This window comes from Frieseomelitta varia, unplaced genomic scaffold, assembly GCF_011392965.1.
Source record: "Frieseomelitta varia isolate USP_RPSP 00005682 unplaced genomic scaffold, Fvar_1.2 scaffold_32, whole genome shotgun sequence".
Classification (NCBI taxonomy): Eukaryota; Metazoa; Arthropoda; class Insecta; order Hymenoptera; family Apidae; genus Frieseomelitta; species Frieseomelitta varia.
The window spans coordinates 1-18,609 of NW_025110057.1; the positions used below are offsets into that span (position 1 = coordinate 1).

At 40.1% G+C, this 18,609-nt stretch overlaps 1 protein-coding gene across 1 annotated transcript; it reads right to left on the bottom strand.

The window, feature by feature from the left end:
* Positions 1 to 116: 116 nt before the first annotated feature.
* LOC122530003 lies at positions 117 to 11,686 on the bottom strand (the record flags this gene model as incomplete). The annotated part of the gene is made up of 9 exons (XM_043656602.1): positions 11,677 to 11,686; positions 5,523 to 5,659; positions 4,444 to 4,723; positions 4,100 to 4,220; positions 3,194 to 3,314; positions 2,448 to 2,545; positions 923 to 1,067; positions 780 to 855; positions 117 to 346 (listed from the first exon to the last, which is right to left on the bottom strand). Coding segments are annotated over exons 1-9 (1,218 nt in total), but the record flags the coding sequence as incomplete, so codon positions are not given.
* Between the last annotated feature and the right edge of the window lie 6,923 nt (positions 11,687 to 18,609).

Sequence of the window (18,609 nt, forward strand, 5' to 3'; positions counted from 1 at the left end):
ACGATCGAGTCTCAAGTGTTAATTAAATCTTAAAAAAAAAAAAAAAAAAAAAAACAAAAAAAAGAAAAAAACGTCATTGGATATTCGTCGATGGTTCCTGAAAAAAAAAAAAATACCTTGGCGTCTTTAGTGACGGATGGTGCACGCGGTGGTTGACGTTTAGGTGATCGACGTTCAGTCACAGTCGGACCGAGGCTCTGAGAACGACCAGTTCTCGGACTATTCTTAGGGCTGGATTTGGTCTTAGGCTGGATCTCTTCACGGTGCTCCTTCGTTTCCTCCCGACGCCGTGGTATCACGGGCTCCAGCTTCTCTCTCGTTGGAGAGGGAAGCAGTGCGCCGTCACCTGACGCGAGAAATGAAAAGAAAGGAAAGATCATTTTGAAAAAGAAAGCCTAATGTTGCCTAATGTAAGCATCCTGCTTTATATCCAGTCTCACCGAACTCTTAGATGTTACAACAATGCTGTTTTCTCCGCATATATATAGTAGTCGTTGAAATCAATTGTATGTCTACGGGGAATTACGTCGCAGAAAGTTTTAAATGTGTTAAATTGCGATACAGTTTCGAAATGATAAATGTAATAAGCGCTCAGTAGCGCACGCGGTAAAGTTTCAAACTTACTAATCGAATACTGAAGATTTAACCTCCTGACTGTTTAATAATTATCGTGTCATCGAGTGTTAGGAAAACTTTAAAAATTTCTACTATGAAATGGATCTCATGTTTAGGCCAATTGAACCTTGTCTTTTAATACTACACGTTTCGACGACACTCACCTACGCCAGTGGTACGATCCAAATGATGGCGGATCAAGAAATCTTTTCTTGCGCGAGCAATGGCTCTTTCCGTGTCCTGCAATGCAGTATATAAATTTTCATGTTTTCCTTTTTTCCTTCATCGTCGATTAACACTCACGTACCGCTTTAGAATCGTCCTGCAAAATTCCATGAATGGGTCTAGCTTGTACCGAAGACGGTCGGCCAGCGGGGGGCATAGTCATCGTGGCAGTAACCGGGGCGACCTTCCTCGTGTTCTCCTTTTCTTTCTCTTCCTTCGTCACCGACCTAAATACGCAATCACTCGTCACGAACGTTCCTTTTTTTCTTTCTCTCGTCGACTGTTGACAGTTTGGCGCGAGGCACAATCGCCTTGGAAGAAATAAAAGGCAGCTACGACAAAACCTGTGCGAACGGTTCGAACGACTCGGCCCCCTGTACAACTACGCTTGACTCTCTTCTTTTCTTTTCTTTCCTTCTGTCTTTTCTCGCTCGAGTGTATACAGTGTGTGTATGAATGGAAGAGTCTGTTTCTGACGACTGATTGGCAGCGAATATCAACGATAAACGATGGAAAATTCATCGTCGGAATCGATCACCGATCCGTCGCTCTCCTAAGTAACGAGTGTCGGCGATCGAGCGCTAGTAGAATCTATCCGTATTGAGTCAGACGATGCCGCTCCCTGTGCGTATGCCTGTGTTTGGAGATTTAAAATTTCATATACCTATTTGCTCGTGTCTCTAAGATAACATGGTGTAATTTTCCTACATCTCTACCTTTATTATTATCATTCAAATTACTGTATGTTTGTTGCAATTTAACGCTTTTAAGGGCTGTTACGATCTTCATTTGAAAAATCAAAGATGAATTTAATCTGCCTAAGAATGGTTATTTATCGAATTAGAATGACTCTTCAGATGTCGATACTTGTCGATATTAACTCTAGTTCGCGAGATAAACATTTTTATGTAGATTAAATTAATTTTTATCAATATACAATAATTTTAATAATAATAATAGTAACGTTGTCTTGAAACATGTTGAAACAGGTATGCGAAATTTCAAAAAAATTCTTTGATCTATAGCAACCTAACAACTTTTTATCCAATAAACCGCTCAAAAATCAAGATCAAGTTGTACTCGAGAAACTTTGTCTGATATCAGAGGACTGCAACTATTTCTTTAACGTTTAATCTCTAACTGAGGGTTGACCAACCAGGAAAACCAATATATTTCTTGCCTTCCAAAAAAAAAAAAAATTTTTTTTACAGTGACACCTGATAAACCATGATGACACATCAGGAATACTAGATTTTAATGAAAATTCATAAGTTAATGAAAAATAATCACAGACTACCTGCTGTAATATAAATATTTTGTAGAAAGTAGGAGAGAGAGAGAGAGAAATGTAATGTGTAATGCGTCGTCTGTAGAACCGACCGTGCTCTAACCTCTTTAACTAAATAGTGAAACTTATTTTCATTCGCGCAACCAGTGATCGTTTCGTTCAACGTTTGTTCAACGATTTTACCATCGACGTTCTTCTACCTTTCGTGTCTTTGTTGATCGTGCTGCGAAACGAACACCGTTTTACCGTCATTGACTTTGACCGTCAAGCGAACATAGAACGAAGTTGGATGTTTGAGAGAGTGGAGTAGTGTACTGGCCTGGCAAGGGACAGCGCGTTGAGAGCGTGGTTACTGGAGACTCGTTTCCACAGCGAAGCCTCGTCCTCGGCTGCCAGACCGCAACCCCAGTCGCGATGCTAATGTAAATCAGAACCAATCATTCTGTTGCTTTTTACTTCCTAGTCACTAAGCTATAACGCGCTTGTGGCGGCATTGTCGCACACGTGAGAATACACACGCGCGCACACACACACACACACACACATATATAGAGAACATGCTTTGAAAGACACAGATCGTACTAATTGTAAGTTTTGTATGCATTGATCTCGATCGATTTTGACGTCTGAGAATTATGCGTATATGTACATGCATGTGTACGATGAGTATGCGAGCTCGAGAGAAAGAGAGAGAAGATCGTACTCGATTTCTCATGATCCGTGACGACGATGGCCGATTGATGTTCAAGACAATGTGTGTTGTGTGAGACAAACGGTTAGAAAAATCGTTCGGGGGAGGAAACAAATGACAAGACGAACATCATGCAAATTTCAGTGCTCGTAACTCGTAAATTGACAATATGTTCACCTTCTGTGGCTCTGTGTTCGTAACAGGATGTATATTTAAAAAAGACACACACACATACATACACACACACTCGAAAAACCGAAAGACACTAAAGAAAAGGAGGAAAAAGGGAGTGTCGTTCCCGATTGAAACGTCGAAGAACAAACGTCCGTGAAAGAAAGGGTGTGGAACAGTGACGTCTTTGTTCCCGGAATTACCTTGTACTCGTCAGCGAGTCGTCTAAGCTCGATGACTTCGGCGGTAGGAAACGGTTTCTCCTGTGGTTTGCTCAGCCCCTTATCATCCAATATCCTTACGGTTCTACCTGACTTTTTACCCCTGAAAAGAATCAATCGTGGTTGTAGGGTATTCTAGCTGTACGTCCTCTTTTTTTTTTCTTTTTTTAGCGTTTCATTTTTCTCATTTTCTCTCGATCGGTGCAATATATACATACATATATATATATATGCGTATATACGCGCGAAACGCGTCACAATCGACTTTAGGATCGTCGTAGGTGCTTTCTCGTTCTTCCCCCTTTGAATTTCTTCGTCGCAGCGATGCTGCGTACGGGAGCCGAATTCGATAAGCTATCTCGAATTATACGGGCGTGCGTCTCTGTACGCAGCCGGTCAGAGGGCGATTTTGCGTGTGAAAATGGGTCGAAAAGAAAAAGAATAATATTTCTTCGTCTGAGACACTTGGTTTTCGAGAAAACCGAGATTTTGTTTCATTTGTGTATTTGAATTTGATTAATTCCACGGTCAAAAGAAGAGTAATTTACCCGTGAGGATAGAATTCGAACATGAACTCAAATTAGTATACTTTAATCTGTAAAAAAAAATTTTCTTTTAAAACATATAATAAAATATTACGGATTTATTTTAGCAGGAAGTGATTTTTGGCCCATCTTATGGAATAATCTATTATTCGTTTCTGTCCAATGTGAATCAACCATGTTCAACTATACTCGACGAAATTTTCAAACTCGATTCTCTCCTCTTAAACGTTCTTAACACAGAGAAGTCGCTTTTCTCTTCGACTTGTTTCTTTTTACACGCCGAGTCATTCCCTGGCTGATTGTACCGCGATCACAGGAGCACGCGATCATCTTGAACTCTGACCTGAAAGCTATTTTCAAGTCCGACATGTCCTCTTCGCGCTCGTCACCCTCGGGCACCACTCCGTCAATGGTGTCAGTTCCAGTTCCTCCGACCAACGGCTCCAACTCCGACGCTTGCATTCCTACGAGTATATCGAGAGGAAGGAAAAAAAAAGAAAAAAAAAAAAGAAAAAAAAATGAACACACAAACAGAGATTAGAAACGTTCAAGAAGGAGGACGAAGCTGGTGTTCGAAGACTAAAAAAAAATCGATACTTTTTGCTACTTGAAACGGTTCGGGGCGCCTTAGGTAGCGAACCCAAGTTTGGTTGGAGGATAAAAAGTTTGTCGAGGTGTTCCATTTACCGTCACGCTTGTGATCCACATCACCGGGTCGTTTCTTGTGAACCGGGGCAGGTCCTGTAGGGGCGATACCCTGCTTAAGAGCTCCCATGCTGAGAGACTTTCTAGGTGGTCCGGTCGTACCTGCAGGAACTCCCGCGGCCGTGACTCCTGGTGCCACTGTCTCGCCGTTCGTCAGCTGAGGTCTTCTAGGCCAGGCGAACTGCAGCCGATACTCGGTGCTGATCCGCGAGATCGCTTTGCTCAGTTGACTCGGCGGCAAGCCCGACTGCGTTGTCACTTCCTGCAGCCCACAAGTTTGGCATTTTTATAATTTTACTCCTTTAAAAGAGGGGAAGATCGTCTGTTCCTTAGAACAGTTTCTTTTGGACAGCGAGTCCAAAGTTCGAGTCGAGTTGACAATTGATTTCTGAGACACGAACGGGTCAAAGAAGCTATCCGTCATTACGTTAATACTACGAACTGCGCTTCAATTCATAAGTAAAATAGCAGCTTTGACCTTTCATTTCCCAGCGACTAACTGTTCAACTTGAAAATTTTCAATGACTGATCATTTGGTACCAAATTTCGTTGCAAAATCAAAGGACCAAACTAGACACCAAACTTGTCTCGTAGGCAAGTTAAATATGTGTTCAATGGCTACGATTTCGCGTGAAATTCACGAGAAACGTGTGTAAGAAAAGAGCACTCGTACGGAAGTACCGGGAGTACGCGTTTGCGACATTGTGCATCCGAGAAACAGGTCAAGCGAGAGGAAACTCGATGACGACGACTTGTTGACAAAGAACTCGTTGGAAATTGGCCTGCAGGCTACGCGTTGGAAGAAACTTTGAATAACCTTTTATGATTCCGTCAACGTCGCTTCTGCTTCCCTCCCATCCTCCCTTTTCTTAATCATCCATTTAAAAACATGGACGAACTGATCACGTGTTTATCGATTTACGATACCATCTGTTTGTCAAATGACTTGAAACTTATCGGCTTATCAGTTTCGAACTTCGGTTGTGTTTCGACAATTTGAAAAAAAAGAAAAACAAAGAAGTATCTGAAACGCTCGCAGGCTTGTGGATATTCGCACGTACCCGAACTTTGTCAGCTACGACGTTCGAATCGACGGCGTCGATGCCACCTCCATCGGCCGCCGTGATGAACTCGTGCGTCTTGTACGCGAGCTCCGGGCATTTCTTCCGTCGTGGCAACGGCGGTTCCAAAGTGGGCCCTGAAACGAATCATCGTGGGCTGCTTGAGATCTTTCGTCTTGGGTCTACTCTAAAAATCGTCTTTCGTTTGAACACGAAAAAAAAAAAAAAAAAAACAGGCGAGACTACACGATTTTCTTTCTTTTTTTTTTTTTTTTTCTCGTACGATCGTTCTACAAGCCGATTCGTTTTCTTTTCCTCTCCTGCGGCGAGAGGAGGTCTCGAGTGGCTCGAGGCTCTCTCTGTTCCAGAGGGCGGAAATCGATTTCTGATTAATCAAGTGGTAATTAAACAACGGTGGAGAACGGTTGCAACGGTGTCGCGGGGAAACGAACTTATATAAACGAGAGGCGAACATCTCGAGGCGAAAACACATATAGAACAAGCGGGAAGCAATGCTACATCTCGCCGTGTGTATATGTATTTGCACGCACGCGCGTGTACGTCACACATAGAAAGAAAGTCAGAAAGTCAGAAAGAAAGAAAGAAAGAAATAAGCGTTTCTCTAGTAGAAGAAGAAGAAGAAGAAGAAGAAGAAGAAGAAGAAGCAGGAAAGAAGAAAAAGAAATTAGAGTCGTTCTCTCTTCTCTCTTTTTCTCTTTCGCCTTTCTTTTTTTCCGAGGCGACACGTCCAGACCGTAAGGTTCATCCAAACAGGCGTTGTCCGCTCTCTTTACCAACGCTTTGGTAAATTAGCTCTCTATATTCTCAGGCTAGCCGCCTGACTGGAACAGTAGCTGGAAGTGGTACCTCTGCATCAGAGGCTCGAACGCGAGGAACATTGCACTGAAAGACGATTATAAGCGACACAAAAGCGTAAGAAAGCGTCTCGAGTGGCTCGTAGTTTCGCGAAACGTTGCTTTTGTGAACCCTCCTCGGGGGAGTGGGTGTTCTCCTCTCGGTCCTCTCGAGTCCTCCGGAGGCAGGGGAGAGAGAGAGAGAGAGGGAGAGAGAGAGAAAGAGAGAGAGAGAGAGACTTCGCGTCGCTTCTGCCGCGATTTTCACGCTGCGTCGCGTCGCGTTTCTCGCCACGCGGATCGACGCCACGCCACGCCACGCGACGCGTCGCGGCACGACAACTGCGTTTTCCATCGTGTTGCCTCATTGTCGACGCGTCGCGCGGTGAATTAAGGTCAACGGAAATTGGATTCCAAAGAGGCGGCGTTGAAATCGCCGACCGGGGGAGGGAGGGATTAAAAGCAGGTCTGGGCAAATTTCAGCTCGGAACAGAGGCACAGAACGACGAACGACTTGAAACGCGATAGTTTCACGTTAATTCCTTGTTTTTTTTCTTTTTTTTTTTTTTTTTTTTTTTTTTTTTTTTATTTCGTCGGAGAGAAAAGTCAAGTTTTATCAAGCAAGTTGTTCCACTTGAGTTGAACTCGTCGAAATATAAAGTATAAAGTAACATGTAATCTCAGAGTACAAAACGAGCCTTTGTTCAGGGAGTTAAACGGGGAGCTTCTATTAATATTAAACGAGGCAAGCATGAGTAAACTAGTTGTTAGCAGTAATTCCAGAGTCTAGAAACTCTCGTGCTTATTCTCAGAATGTGTCTGAGTTTGCGAGAATTACGTTTCCGCTGTTGTAAGAAATTACTCGCGAATAAACTAACTTCGTCGCTCGAACAAACTGAGAAATTCTTCCCGGATAATGTCAGGAGTCTGGGTATCGTTTGTTTAAACGATCATTTTTCAAACGTTTGTCCGAGCAAAAGTGCCCAAGGCCTGGTCGGAAAGGTAGAACTCGAGGCGAGGTTAAGTCGCAGGACTGTTGTAGTTTACTTCGACCGGTAAATCGTTCGGCATTCGGATACGCGATTTTTTTCAGAAGCTTCGAGAAAAGACAGAGTGGCAGAGACAGAAAGAGAGAGACAGAAAGAGAGAGAGAGAGAGACAGCAGAAAGAGAGAGGACGTTCGAGAGAGACAGGTCGATTCTTCGCGCGCGCGCGCGCGTGTCTGCTGCATTCCGTTATTTCCGCTGTCCGTGCGACCGATTCGTCGCGACGGTTCCGTTTTTAGAACGGCCATTATCACTGGACGATGCTAGAACAGGCAACAGAATAACGTGCACACGAATGATCGATGCGACGCCGAAGGGTCTATGCACTTGCCTCTCCTCGTTTGCGATCGTCTAATGCGGTTGGTATAGTGTGTGCGTGTGTATATATACGTTTGTCCGTGTTCGCGCGTATATTGCGTGTGACGGTGCGTGGAATATCAACTTGTATGTGTGTCGTTGACATTTCAATAAGTATATTTAATATCGTGCTCCTTTGGTGTTAATCTGCTGGTGATAGATCTCGAGGTAGATTTATTACAAATAAAGAGGGAGCCATTTTGGAGAACGCAAGGTGGCTCGACGTACAATATCGTCCACAAGTACTTGGACATACCCAAGCGTTAAGTACATGCGTGTCTTACGTTTAATATTTTCTCCCTTGATTTACGTCGTTGTTATTATCGAGAAATGTTACAATGAAAGATGAATAAACTCGCGATGTGCATGTACATTCTGATGTTATTAATCTTTTTACGGATGTAAAGGTGAAGATTAATTTTAATTTTTTAAATGTTCTTCGATGCATCGATTGACGCAGCTCGACTGTAAAGAAGCAATGTGTGTATCGAAAAATTATTAGATAACATCTTTATGCATCTGTGGGAGATTAAAAGTTGCGAGAAGCCCAAGATGCGTGAAGTATGGTATATATATATATAATATCTAAGTAATATTTAAAAATATTAAATTTCTACTTAGATTCCGTTTGTTTAATTAGATTTACAGGAAAAAATGAATACAAATTTGCATGAAAACCCGCAGTCTAACTATTGGATTAACAGCAGAGAACTATTCTTCGATCATAAAGCTTGATGACGTATTAATCTTTTAATTGTTCCAAATACTTATGGACGGTAGTGCGTGCAATAGAAATATCGCAGTTTGTTCTATCGAATAGAGATAATTCTTCCGGTGCGTTTGGATCAAAGCTGAATCGCATCGGCTGGATGCACCGGCTTTGTGCTCCAATTGCATAGATGAATAAAGATCGACGCTCTCTGCTCGATCATCCGTAAGGGAATACTCCGTTTTATGCCGTCAAATTATTAGATCGTTATACCAAGGAATCGCTATAAAGTTAAAAAAGAAAAGAACTGATTTCGTTGTTTCATCGCGACGAAAGTCGGATGATCGCCTCGAAAGATAGCACGTGCGATCCTTGTTAGAGAGAAAACATGCACAGGTACGCTCCATTTCATTCCGTAGATGAATCTAATCTCGATTCGGATATCTAAAGTGACATTAAGGTAAACTTCGATGACACTATCGGACATAGTGACGCCAATAAGCTAAAGGGTGAAGAAACAATCGACTTCAACTGCTCGGAAAGATCGTGCAACGTGCAAGTAATTATATAGTTGATCGACGAACGAAGGTGCACGAAAAATTGACACGAAGAGGTTATTCGAAAATGTGAAAAGTGGGAGACTTCGTCGGGTGTCGGAGGTCATCAAGAATCGCGCAGATATTGATTAAAAATGGGAGAAACTAGATGTCCTGTTAATTCTTATTCGTCCCTCAGTTTTGCAATTTAATTCGTGGTATCAAACTGACTAATGAGAAAAAAAAAAAGAAATAGTTTTGAAATTAGAATATACTCGAAAATTCAATAAATAGATAGATTCGTAAGTTCGTAAATTTAATAAACAGATTAATTTTTCATACTGTATTCAATCGTGAGTAAGATTTACGCGAGTTTCAACTTCAACGTCATGTCCGTTTTACCTTTGTTTAATTTTGTCATTTGTTATTTTGGATTTTCCCTCGTTACAGTTACACGTAACGTTGTAACGTAATCGTATATTTTCCAATTCTGGCGATACATTTCGTTAAAACTGTTATGTTACGCGTTTGAACAACTACGTAAATTCGTGCAAAATAATATAAGAATTTCGTAAGAAGAATGTATCGAATTGGCGTCGAGGGAGAAGTAATGATTAAATTAAATTTAATCAATAGTCTCGACATTAAATCGGATGATAGCGCCGCGAGTGAAAATTTTCCTTTTAACCTTTCGTTTTACTGATACATATTTTTTTCTTTAATTGGAATACCACCAGGAGCTGGCACAGCCGCGTAATGTAATTGTTAGCCGGCGTTTCTCGGTCATCCATGCTCAGGCAGCTTTTAGTTCAGGCCAGAAAACTGTCAAGGGGATTTCCATGCATATCAATGGCCGGTGTGAAACTGATAAGTCCGCCTCCTCTCTCGCTCGCGCTTGCACCTTCTATTTTCAACCGTCGCTCGACTCCTCTGGCTATGAATTAATTATCTCTATCAATTATATCTGCCAGCGAAGTAAGTCGTGTTCCTCTCGTTAAATATATACGAATACATGGACAGTCTAGATTCTAGACGAAAGTAAAAGTATCATAGATACGCGGTTGCAGGGAAGGAAAGAAGACGGTGGAAATAAAGACTCGAGAGAGTCTCCCTGTTTTCGTTTCTTTTCGTTTTCGTCGCGTCACATTTCAACGATTCCCGGCGCGAGCTGAAAACAAATTAATTACAATCGGCGTAAAAAGAAGGTTGTGTTTACGCGATGGACAAATTATATGTTTGTCATTAGACTGCGGATTTAATCTGTGGATTTGATCTGGAAATTGGAAGGTGTGGAAATACGCACGATGCATTTAACACGCAGAAATATATAAAATGTGTAGAATATCAATTAAAATGGAATGTTAATTGAAACGTGTATAGATAGATGAAACATACAAAAACTAAAACTATCGATCGAGAGATATTGAAGTGATGCACTTGGGAAAAGGTTAGAGCTTATAGTCCAGTAGGAATAGCTTATGATACAATAGTGCAGAACACAAGTTTCTATTTATACGTTTGAGTATAAATAATCATATAAGTTTCTAAAAATGTATCGTTGCAAATTGAAAAAGAATTAAATAACAAATTGGTCATTTTGATCACTTTGGTAGTCCGATTTCTTTAGTCATGCCCATAGAAAACGCAGTCGTAAAAATCCGCAGTCTACTTATCACAGTGTTATAAATACGTCAGTCTCTTAAAATACTTCGCAAAGATTTTACAGAATCAAGGAATACTGAATAGCCATACCGTTAGGAATTGAAAATGAAAATTTCACGCCGCGGAATATAAAATGATTCGCGAAGTTGAAAACGAACGTCCCCTTGGTTATGTTTCTTGCCCTCTGATTCCAATAATTATCCTACGCAATGGAAAATAATATTCACCCCAGTTAGCGTTTAATTAATTTCCCCTTTCGAAAGTTCAATCGAAACGTTAGACGGGTCGGATGCAAAATTATCCAGTCGGATGTCGCGCGCGCGTTAATTGGAATGGAAACGATCGAAAGTATTATCGGACGTGAATTGCCATCGACATTAATTGCACACTGGAATTACAATTCGTATAGCTTGTTTCCGTGTATGTATTTGGATAGCACGTTGAAACGAGAACGGTACACGTTAAATCGTGTGTTTACGCGTAGACTAGCTCTGCATTTGAACTGCATTTAAACAGAGATAACGAGTCACGGCAGGTGATTCGTGCGGAATGAGAACCGCAATGGATCATCGGCGACACTGTCACGGAAACTTGTGCATCAGATTATCAGCACGCTAGTTGCTCAGAGTAGTGCTGATAATCTACGCTCATTTTTCGCCGATAGTTTTCTCCGTAGTACCGATCGATCGAATTTTAAAACAGACTCGCCTGATCTGATGGGATAGTTAGTGACGGGATTTGAGACACTTCTACTATGCAGTGCACACATATTTAGACACTTTTGAATAATTGCAAAAATTCTGAATCTATTGTATTTGAAATACAAGTTAAATGAATTTTTTTTCTGTTCAATTTTATTTTAACGTATGCAACGTTGATATTACAATAATTAGGTGCTTGAAGATTCTACAGAGTGTAATGTATAATTATTTATTTCTCGTGATGATCATTTCGACGAGTATAATCATCGTGCAAAGAGATAATATATACCTCGTAGCATTTTGTTACAATTTTCATCCAAATTTAATTATAATTAATTAATTAGTAAGGAACTTATATCAATATTTGCTAGTTAATTGATAAGTACTAGTCAAAAATAATTCATTATATTTTATATTGTGATTTAATTCAAATTTGAAGCAAGTGAACTTGTACGTCGGACAAGTATTGTTCGATTTCGAAAAGACAGTTCCACTGTTGAAATTTTAAAATGATTGAAACAAGTTGTTTCTAAAGTTTATTAAAAGTTCAAGTTTATGAAACTTGAAAATTAATATTAAAAGAACATTCGTCAATCGTAATAAGAATATCAAGCTTTTTAAATGAAATTGCACTGTCTATGCTCAATCATTTACTCCCGGCGAGTGTATATTTAATGACAAATTTGAATCACTTTGACCATGATTTGAAGGTTAAAACTCTTCAAAGTATCTTGAAAGTTATCTTGAAAGTTCTGGAAGTTTTGAAATTACTGAGAGTTGTAATGGGATTTGATGGCGTGATGAATATCCAGCATTACGCAAATTAATGTAAAGTTATCAGATATAAATATTAAAGAAAACCCAGAAACTTCGAGTTACGCTTTCAGGATTTCCAAGACTTACAAGAATTTTTAGATGAGACTTTTAAAGAATTTTTAGATTTTCATGGATATTATTGAAAATGTCTGACATCGATTTCACCCCTTTATTATATAAAATTGATCTAAATAACCCTTTTAGAAAATTTCCCCTATTTAAACCCTTTAATCGAATGAGTTGAACCAATTTGATCCTATGTCTATATATTTATATGTATATGTAGGTTAACCAAATATCTCGCTGACCCTTTCTTCCATTCTCAGTCCACACTAAAATCTAAATCAAACATTTTTGTGTATCAGCTTTCGTTACACGCTTAAATACTACAAATTTATCTGTTTGTTCAAACGGTTAGATAAATTTCAAGCGTCGAGTCGTACTCGAATTTTCCAAACCTTTTGCTGTTCGAAGCATTTCGAATCCCATCAGCGACCAGTCAGCTAGTCCAGGGGAAGATCCCGCGATGCAATACGCAACGGTCTAAGCATTGATTAGTCGCGTTGTAGAGTCGGCAGCGGGAAACAGGTCAGACGGGAATAATTTTCAGACCGAACCGAGTAAACCGGTAATCGTAGCGAAAAAAAATGTGGGTTGCCGCACGGTAGTCTTTCGAAACTCGCTCGGGTTCTTTTCACCCGGTAAAAATTGCGGGATATTCTCTCGATTGAGGTACAGTCCGCGCGGAAAACTTCGCGTTCGCCAGAAAACTGAAACCGAAATCGATCTTTTACGCTGGAAAATTACAAAAAAAAAAAAAAAAAAAAAACTTTGAAAATTTTATATTTTTTTTTTCTTAACAGCAGAAAGAAACTGATATTTATTTCCCCTTTATTGAAAGTGAAAGTATCTTTGAATCTGCAGATACCGAGCGATTACGAACTCGTTCTTCGAAGCAGAAGATACCGTAGAATCGATCGTCATCACAGTCTATCGTTCGCGTAAATGCGGATAATTGATTCATTAGCCAAGTCGATGATTCCGCGTTGGCGTAGATCCACCGCAAATTCATCTAATATTATAGCGTCCCCCCGGGCGATAATTAAATTCGTTGTTCATTAGCCAGCGACGTGGATTTACCCTGGCATTTGGCTCCTCGTGTATGACACGGGCGGGAATTAATTGTCCCGAGTGATTGTCTCGTCCGATCGTAGGGACGATTAATCGTCGCAATTTCACGATCGAGACTTTTTGAAACGTGGGAAGACGATCTCGATCAGTGTACACGCGTGATACATAACGGGTGATGAAGACAATAGCAGCGTGATCCTGATTTGTCGTGAATCGCTGGGGCGAACTGGGACTGGAAAATTAATTTGCCGCTGTCTAATTGCAACGATTAATCGCTACAATCGGCCTGAAGTCCAATAGGAGGGCGTACACACTTGCCTACACACGGCAAAATACGTACGTATGTACTACGTAGAGCCAAGCGCCGTGAAAAAATGTTTCGATTGCCGTGCAGGCGAGAATACTACGAAACGCAGGTAATGCGAAACCGAAATGCGCGTCTACCAGAGATTCTCCTATATTGCACGTCTGTATGTCTATATATATATATATATATATATATATATATATCCGTGTTTTAATCCGTGTATGGATATATCAACATATTCAAGTTTCATTTCCTGTGATTATTAATGTATAAATGAGAATGTGATATTGCTAAAAGATATTAAATATTAAAATATGTTGAAACAATGACAGTCGTAATTGAAATATATTAAAATATTAAGTACCTCGTTATCCAAAATTATATTATATCCAAAATTATATTGTTCTGTTATTACACGCTTAAATGTATTTTTATCTTTCGTATCTTCTTCTGCACATTAATTATCGTACAAAATAAAATTTGAATATGTTAATAGACCCGTATGTCGTATGTATCGAAACACGTGTGCACATATTGTATTGTTACGTATATCTAAAATAAATTGCTCTATACACGGATGTAAACTATCGTATATGTATAGCTACACGGATTAAAATACGAAGATATTTATCACACGCGTGCGCACGTACACTGTGATCACTAGTTTTTTTCTACTGCGCTAAATGGGGAGAAGAGGCGATTATCAACGCGATGAAATAAAAAAGACACAGCTAGAGGGATCCTTCCTCGTTGTTCGAGAGGACAATACCACTGAACGTTAGAATCTGTTCTTGTTTTCCCGTTCTTCTCCGTTTTACTTCGAATTGGACAGGGGGAGGTTGAAACGAACGTCTTGGCAAGGATACTATTCGTTCTCGTTCCGCTTCATGCAAAAGGGAAACGATGGAAATCGTATTCGCATCGATAGAGGGGCAAATCAAGCATCGCTTTGAATTGTTCCCGAATACACGCGACGTGTGTCGAGCGATAGTCGGAAAGGAAAAATGAATTTTCGAGAATCGGGGACCTCGTTATCTTTTAGAGCGGGTGCTGATGGTTCGACAGTTCTGAAACGAGTCGTGACAATTTGTACGCACAGAGTACGAAGTGCTGCGGCGTTATAATGCAACTCGATTGAATGCCGTGGCGAAACACACCGTGCGAAGGGTTCGTGCAACGTTAAATGCGGCGGCGCATCGTGCAGTAGCGGTCTAGGGCTACATCTACTTTCGGGCCAGAGAAGTAAAGGCTGTCTGTCTGCAAGCGTTAATACGTAAATACGTCGAACTGAACGTGAGAGATCAGAAACGTGAGGGATGGCGGAATGTCAAGGTCTTCGAGGTCAACGTCCTCCGAATCAGAGATGGTTCGTTCATCGAGGTGAAAAGCAGAAAAGATGGAAAGTGCACCTTCGTTCGTTTCGATTCGATGAGATACGCTTCTCGACGAAATAGCTTCACCTTCCCCTCCATTTTCTTTTCTTTACTCTCTCGCCGCTCGAAATTGGCGGTGGCGTCGCGCAGTTTCCTCGAGAGAAGTACCTCGATCGGTTACGCCATCGAGCGAAACCAAAGCGTGTAAGTGTCCTACGTATCAAGGTCTAAAACGGGTAAAAAGGAAAAGGAAAAAAAAGGGGGAGGACGGGAAAAAGAAAACGCACGCCTAAGGACAGTCAATGCACAAGCCTAAAACACAGCCTGCACAATGGATGCATTCACACATACCGACGTGAAAGATGAGAATGTTCGCGCGAGATTCGTAGGAGGAGAGAGAGAGAAAGAGAGAAAGAGAGAGAGAGAGAGAGAGAGAGAGAGAGAGAGAGAGAGAGAGAGAGAGAGAAAAGAAAGTCAGGGCAAGCAAGGAGAGGAGATTGTGGAACGTTTAGACCTGGCTCGCACTCTTGTGTTCTCCAATCGCGTGCAATTTTTTTTTTTTTCTCTAGCTCGCAAAGTTCGAAGGTCACTTCGATAGCTTCCATAAACTTTCCGTATCAAACGCGGCTTTGCCTTCGAGCGATTAATGCATACGTAACGCTTGCATATAAAGCAAAACTGTGTCTCTAAACACGAGAGCGTCCGGCGGTCTGTGATCGTACGGTGCTTTTCTACTTTTGCCTCGTACAACGACGCGTGAAGTTCAATGATGACCGCGCGCAATCATTCTACTGTAAGTACGATTAACGTGCAAATTAAGTATTAAGTGTACAAATTAATTCGTAGTCCTTTTTCCACTTGTCGTTTGTTTATAAACAATTGAAATACATTTTAGTTTAGAAATAATCTCTCATTTATCAAGCAACTTTTGAATCCCTTCTCTGAAAAGATTACTTTGAGATTTATCTAATATTATCTAATATTAAATTAATCTAATATTAAATATAATATTGTCTAATATTAATTTATCTAATCTTACTTTTTAGATTTATCTAATTATTCTGATTTAAAAAAATATTTTCAATCTTTTGAAGCGTTTTTACTTTGAGCATCGTCCATTAAACGACGTCGAAGTGATCAAAATAAATGAATTTAATCTAGGAATAAATCTCGTGAATAATCTGCGTAAAATTTCCAATCTGTGAAGTACATGTATACATTATCGTATAAGTATTTCATGTAAGTATAAGCAAAGATATTCAAAGAAATTCAAGTGAATGTCTTTAATTTAATCTTGTATGCAGATAGATACTGATAAAATATTGGTAACCGATATTGATAAAGAGAATAGCTAAAAAGTATATTGCATAATTAAGTGACTGAAGATTCTACATAAGCGACATCTTTTTATTCTTTTACATGTCCGTTAGAATAATATGTGTTTCTAGCCACGTTGATAATATTTTAAGAAGTATCTTTCATTTGATCAGAAATAAATACGAAATGCAAACAATATTATACTTATTGCACGTGTGATTTTCAATTATTACGTAATTACGTAGCTTTAACAACCTTTATTTCATGTGTCTTCCTTCGAATTTAGATTTAAAGTCTTCGATTAAAGAATTTGAATATTATACGTGGAAGAAATGTTACAATCGAGGGCTTACGAGTTAATTTGTACTTCTGATACATGTTATTATTCGACTGTTTGTTGAATCATTGTTCGATTTGCGCGTTATCTGTCGCAGATTAGAAAACAACAATGCGCACCAAGCCTTGGGAATCATTGATCAACCGCAAGCAAAGCATGCTCCATTAACCCTTCGACCGTGAAACACGCGAATGGAACGTCGACGAGTGTCGACGGTGTTGCGGCAGAGAGCGCGAAAGAAGGTGTCTGGCGACGTTTCCGAAAGCGAAAGTTACTTCAGAAGGGTTAATTACTTTGGGTGATCTCCTCGTGCCTGGGAGAGGGAGGAGGGAAAAAAAGGGACGATGATTAAAAGAAAAGAAAAAAAAAAAAAAAAAAAGAAGAAGAAAACAAAAACGTCCGCGCGCATCCGATTCTCGTTTGGCTAAATACTTCTGGGGTTCTTTGACGCGCGCCAGCCAAGTCGGTGAAACGAAGCTGGTGAAAAAGAAAAGAAAAAGAAAGAAAGAAAGAAAGAAAGAGAGAAACCACAGGCAGCTGTGAGCTCGCATTGAGGGGCGCGAGTCAAAGATCAACGGAGAGAAGTTTTTGCAAATTAGGAGGCGGGGAGGACAGTTTCCCGACAATTCGCAGCCTGAAATCGGAGCCTCGCTTTCTTTCGCGGCCCGGTGAAATCTGCAATGCAGATGCGTCGCATCTACATATGCATGGCCACGCTCGTTCTGATTCGCGGTTTCGGACAACGACGGTATCCTTCCTTCCTATCTATACCCTCCCCTCCTTCATCGCCTTTCGTTTCCGTCACCTGGCTACCTACGAGCCAGCACCGATTTTTGAACATTTTTCTCGTGTCGTTTCGTTTCACGGCCACCGTCGTCTTTCACTTCGATTGGAAAATTTGCATCGCGTTAGACACGACTGTGGAACTTTGACGTTTCGAATAACAGAGCAGAAAGAATAGAATCAGTCTTCGTTGTTACTTGTTCATTTGTTCATTTGTTCATTGGTCCTTTATGATATCGAGTGATGATGTGAAGATTATTAGGTATCTATGCGTTCATATTTCGAAAAGTTTTCTGTGTATACTATTAATTATACAATTAATATGCTATTAATTATGCAATTAATATACTATTAATTATACAATTACATGTATACCATTACTGTACTTACATGTACTATTAATTATACAATTAATTATTTCCAACGATCATTAATTCCCAAATTGGAGTAAAGGATTGTAATTCATTAAAAAATTTTTTCTCTTATAAGTAAACGAAACTCTGGTTAATTTTTTCAAATGAATAATCAGACGAATATAGAATATAGAATAGAATTATAAAATATAACGCAGATATTTTTAGACAGAGTGGAGGGTATGCAATGAAACATGAAAGTTCAAAAGTACGAATAAATAAAAGAAATTTAATTCTCTCGGGCAATAACGATATTTGTATTATACTTGAATATTTGCTCAATTGCATGAACGAAACGATTAAGACTGAAACGATCCAAGGAAGAACGTCGGGTCTGATTGATCAAAAGCAAGTTTCCGCGGAGGAAACAGTAAAATCGTTACAGTTGCTTATCAGCAACGCCAGTTTGAACGCAGGATGCAATAGTCGGCGAACATTCGCGGCGTGCAAACAAATAAATTCGACGGAAGGCTAGCAAGAAACCAACAGAGTTGTCCAATTTTTTCCCAGTGATCCGGCCTTCGAGATCGATTTAGTACGTAGTAGCGAGCTAGTTTAGTCGGCTAAAGGATAAACAAATATTTGAAAGGAGCTTCCATAAGTAAACAGCTGCCGAGTTCTTCTGAAACAAACTCCTCACTTCCGCCGGAACTTCGTTGGCACGTCTCGTTGCGTGAATTCCGGTTTCTGTCGAGAAATGCAAATAAATAAAAATTCCGTTACCGCGGCGAAAGGACAGCATTCG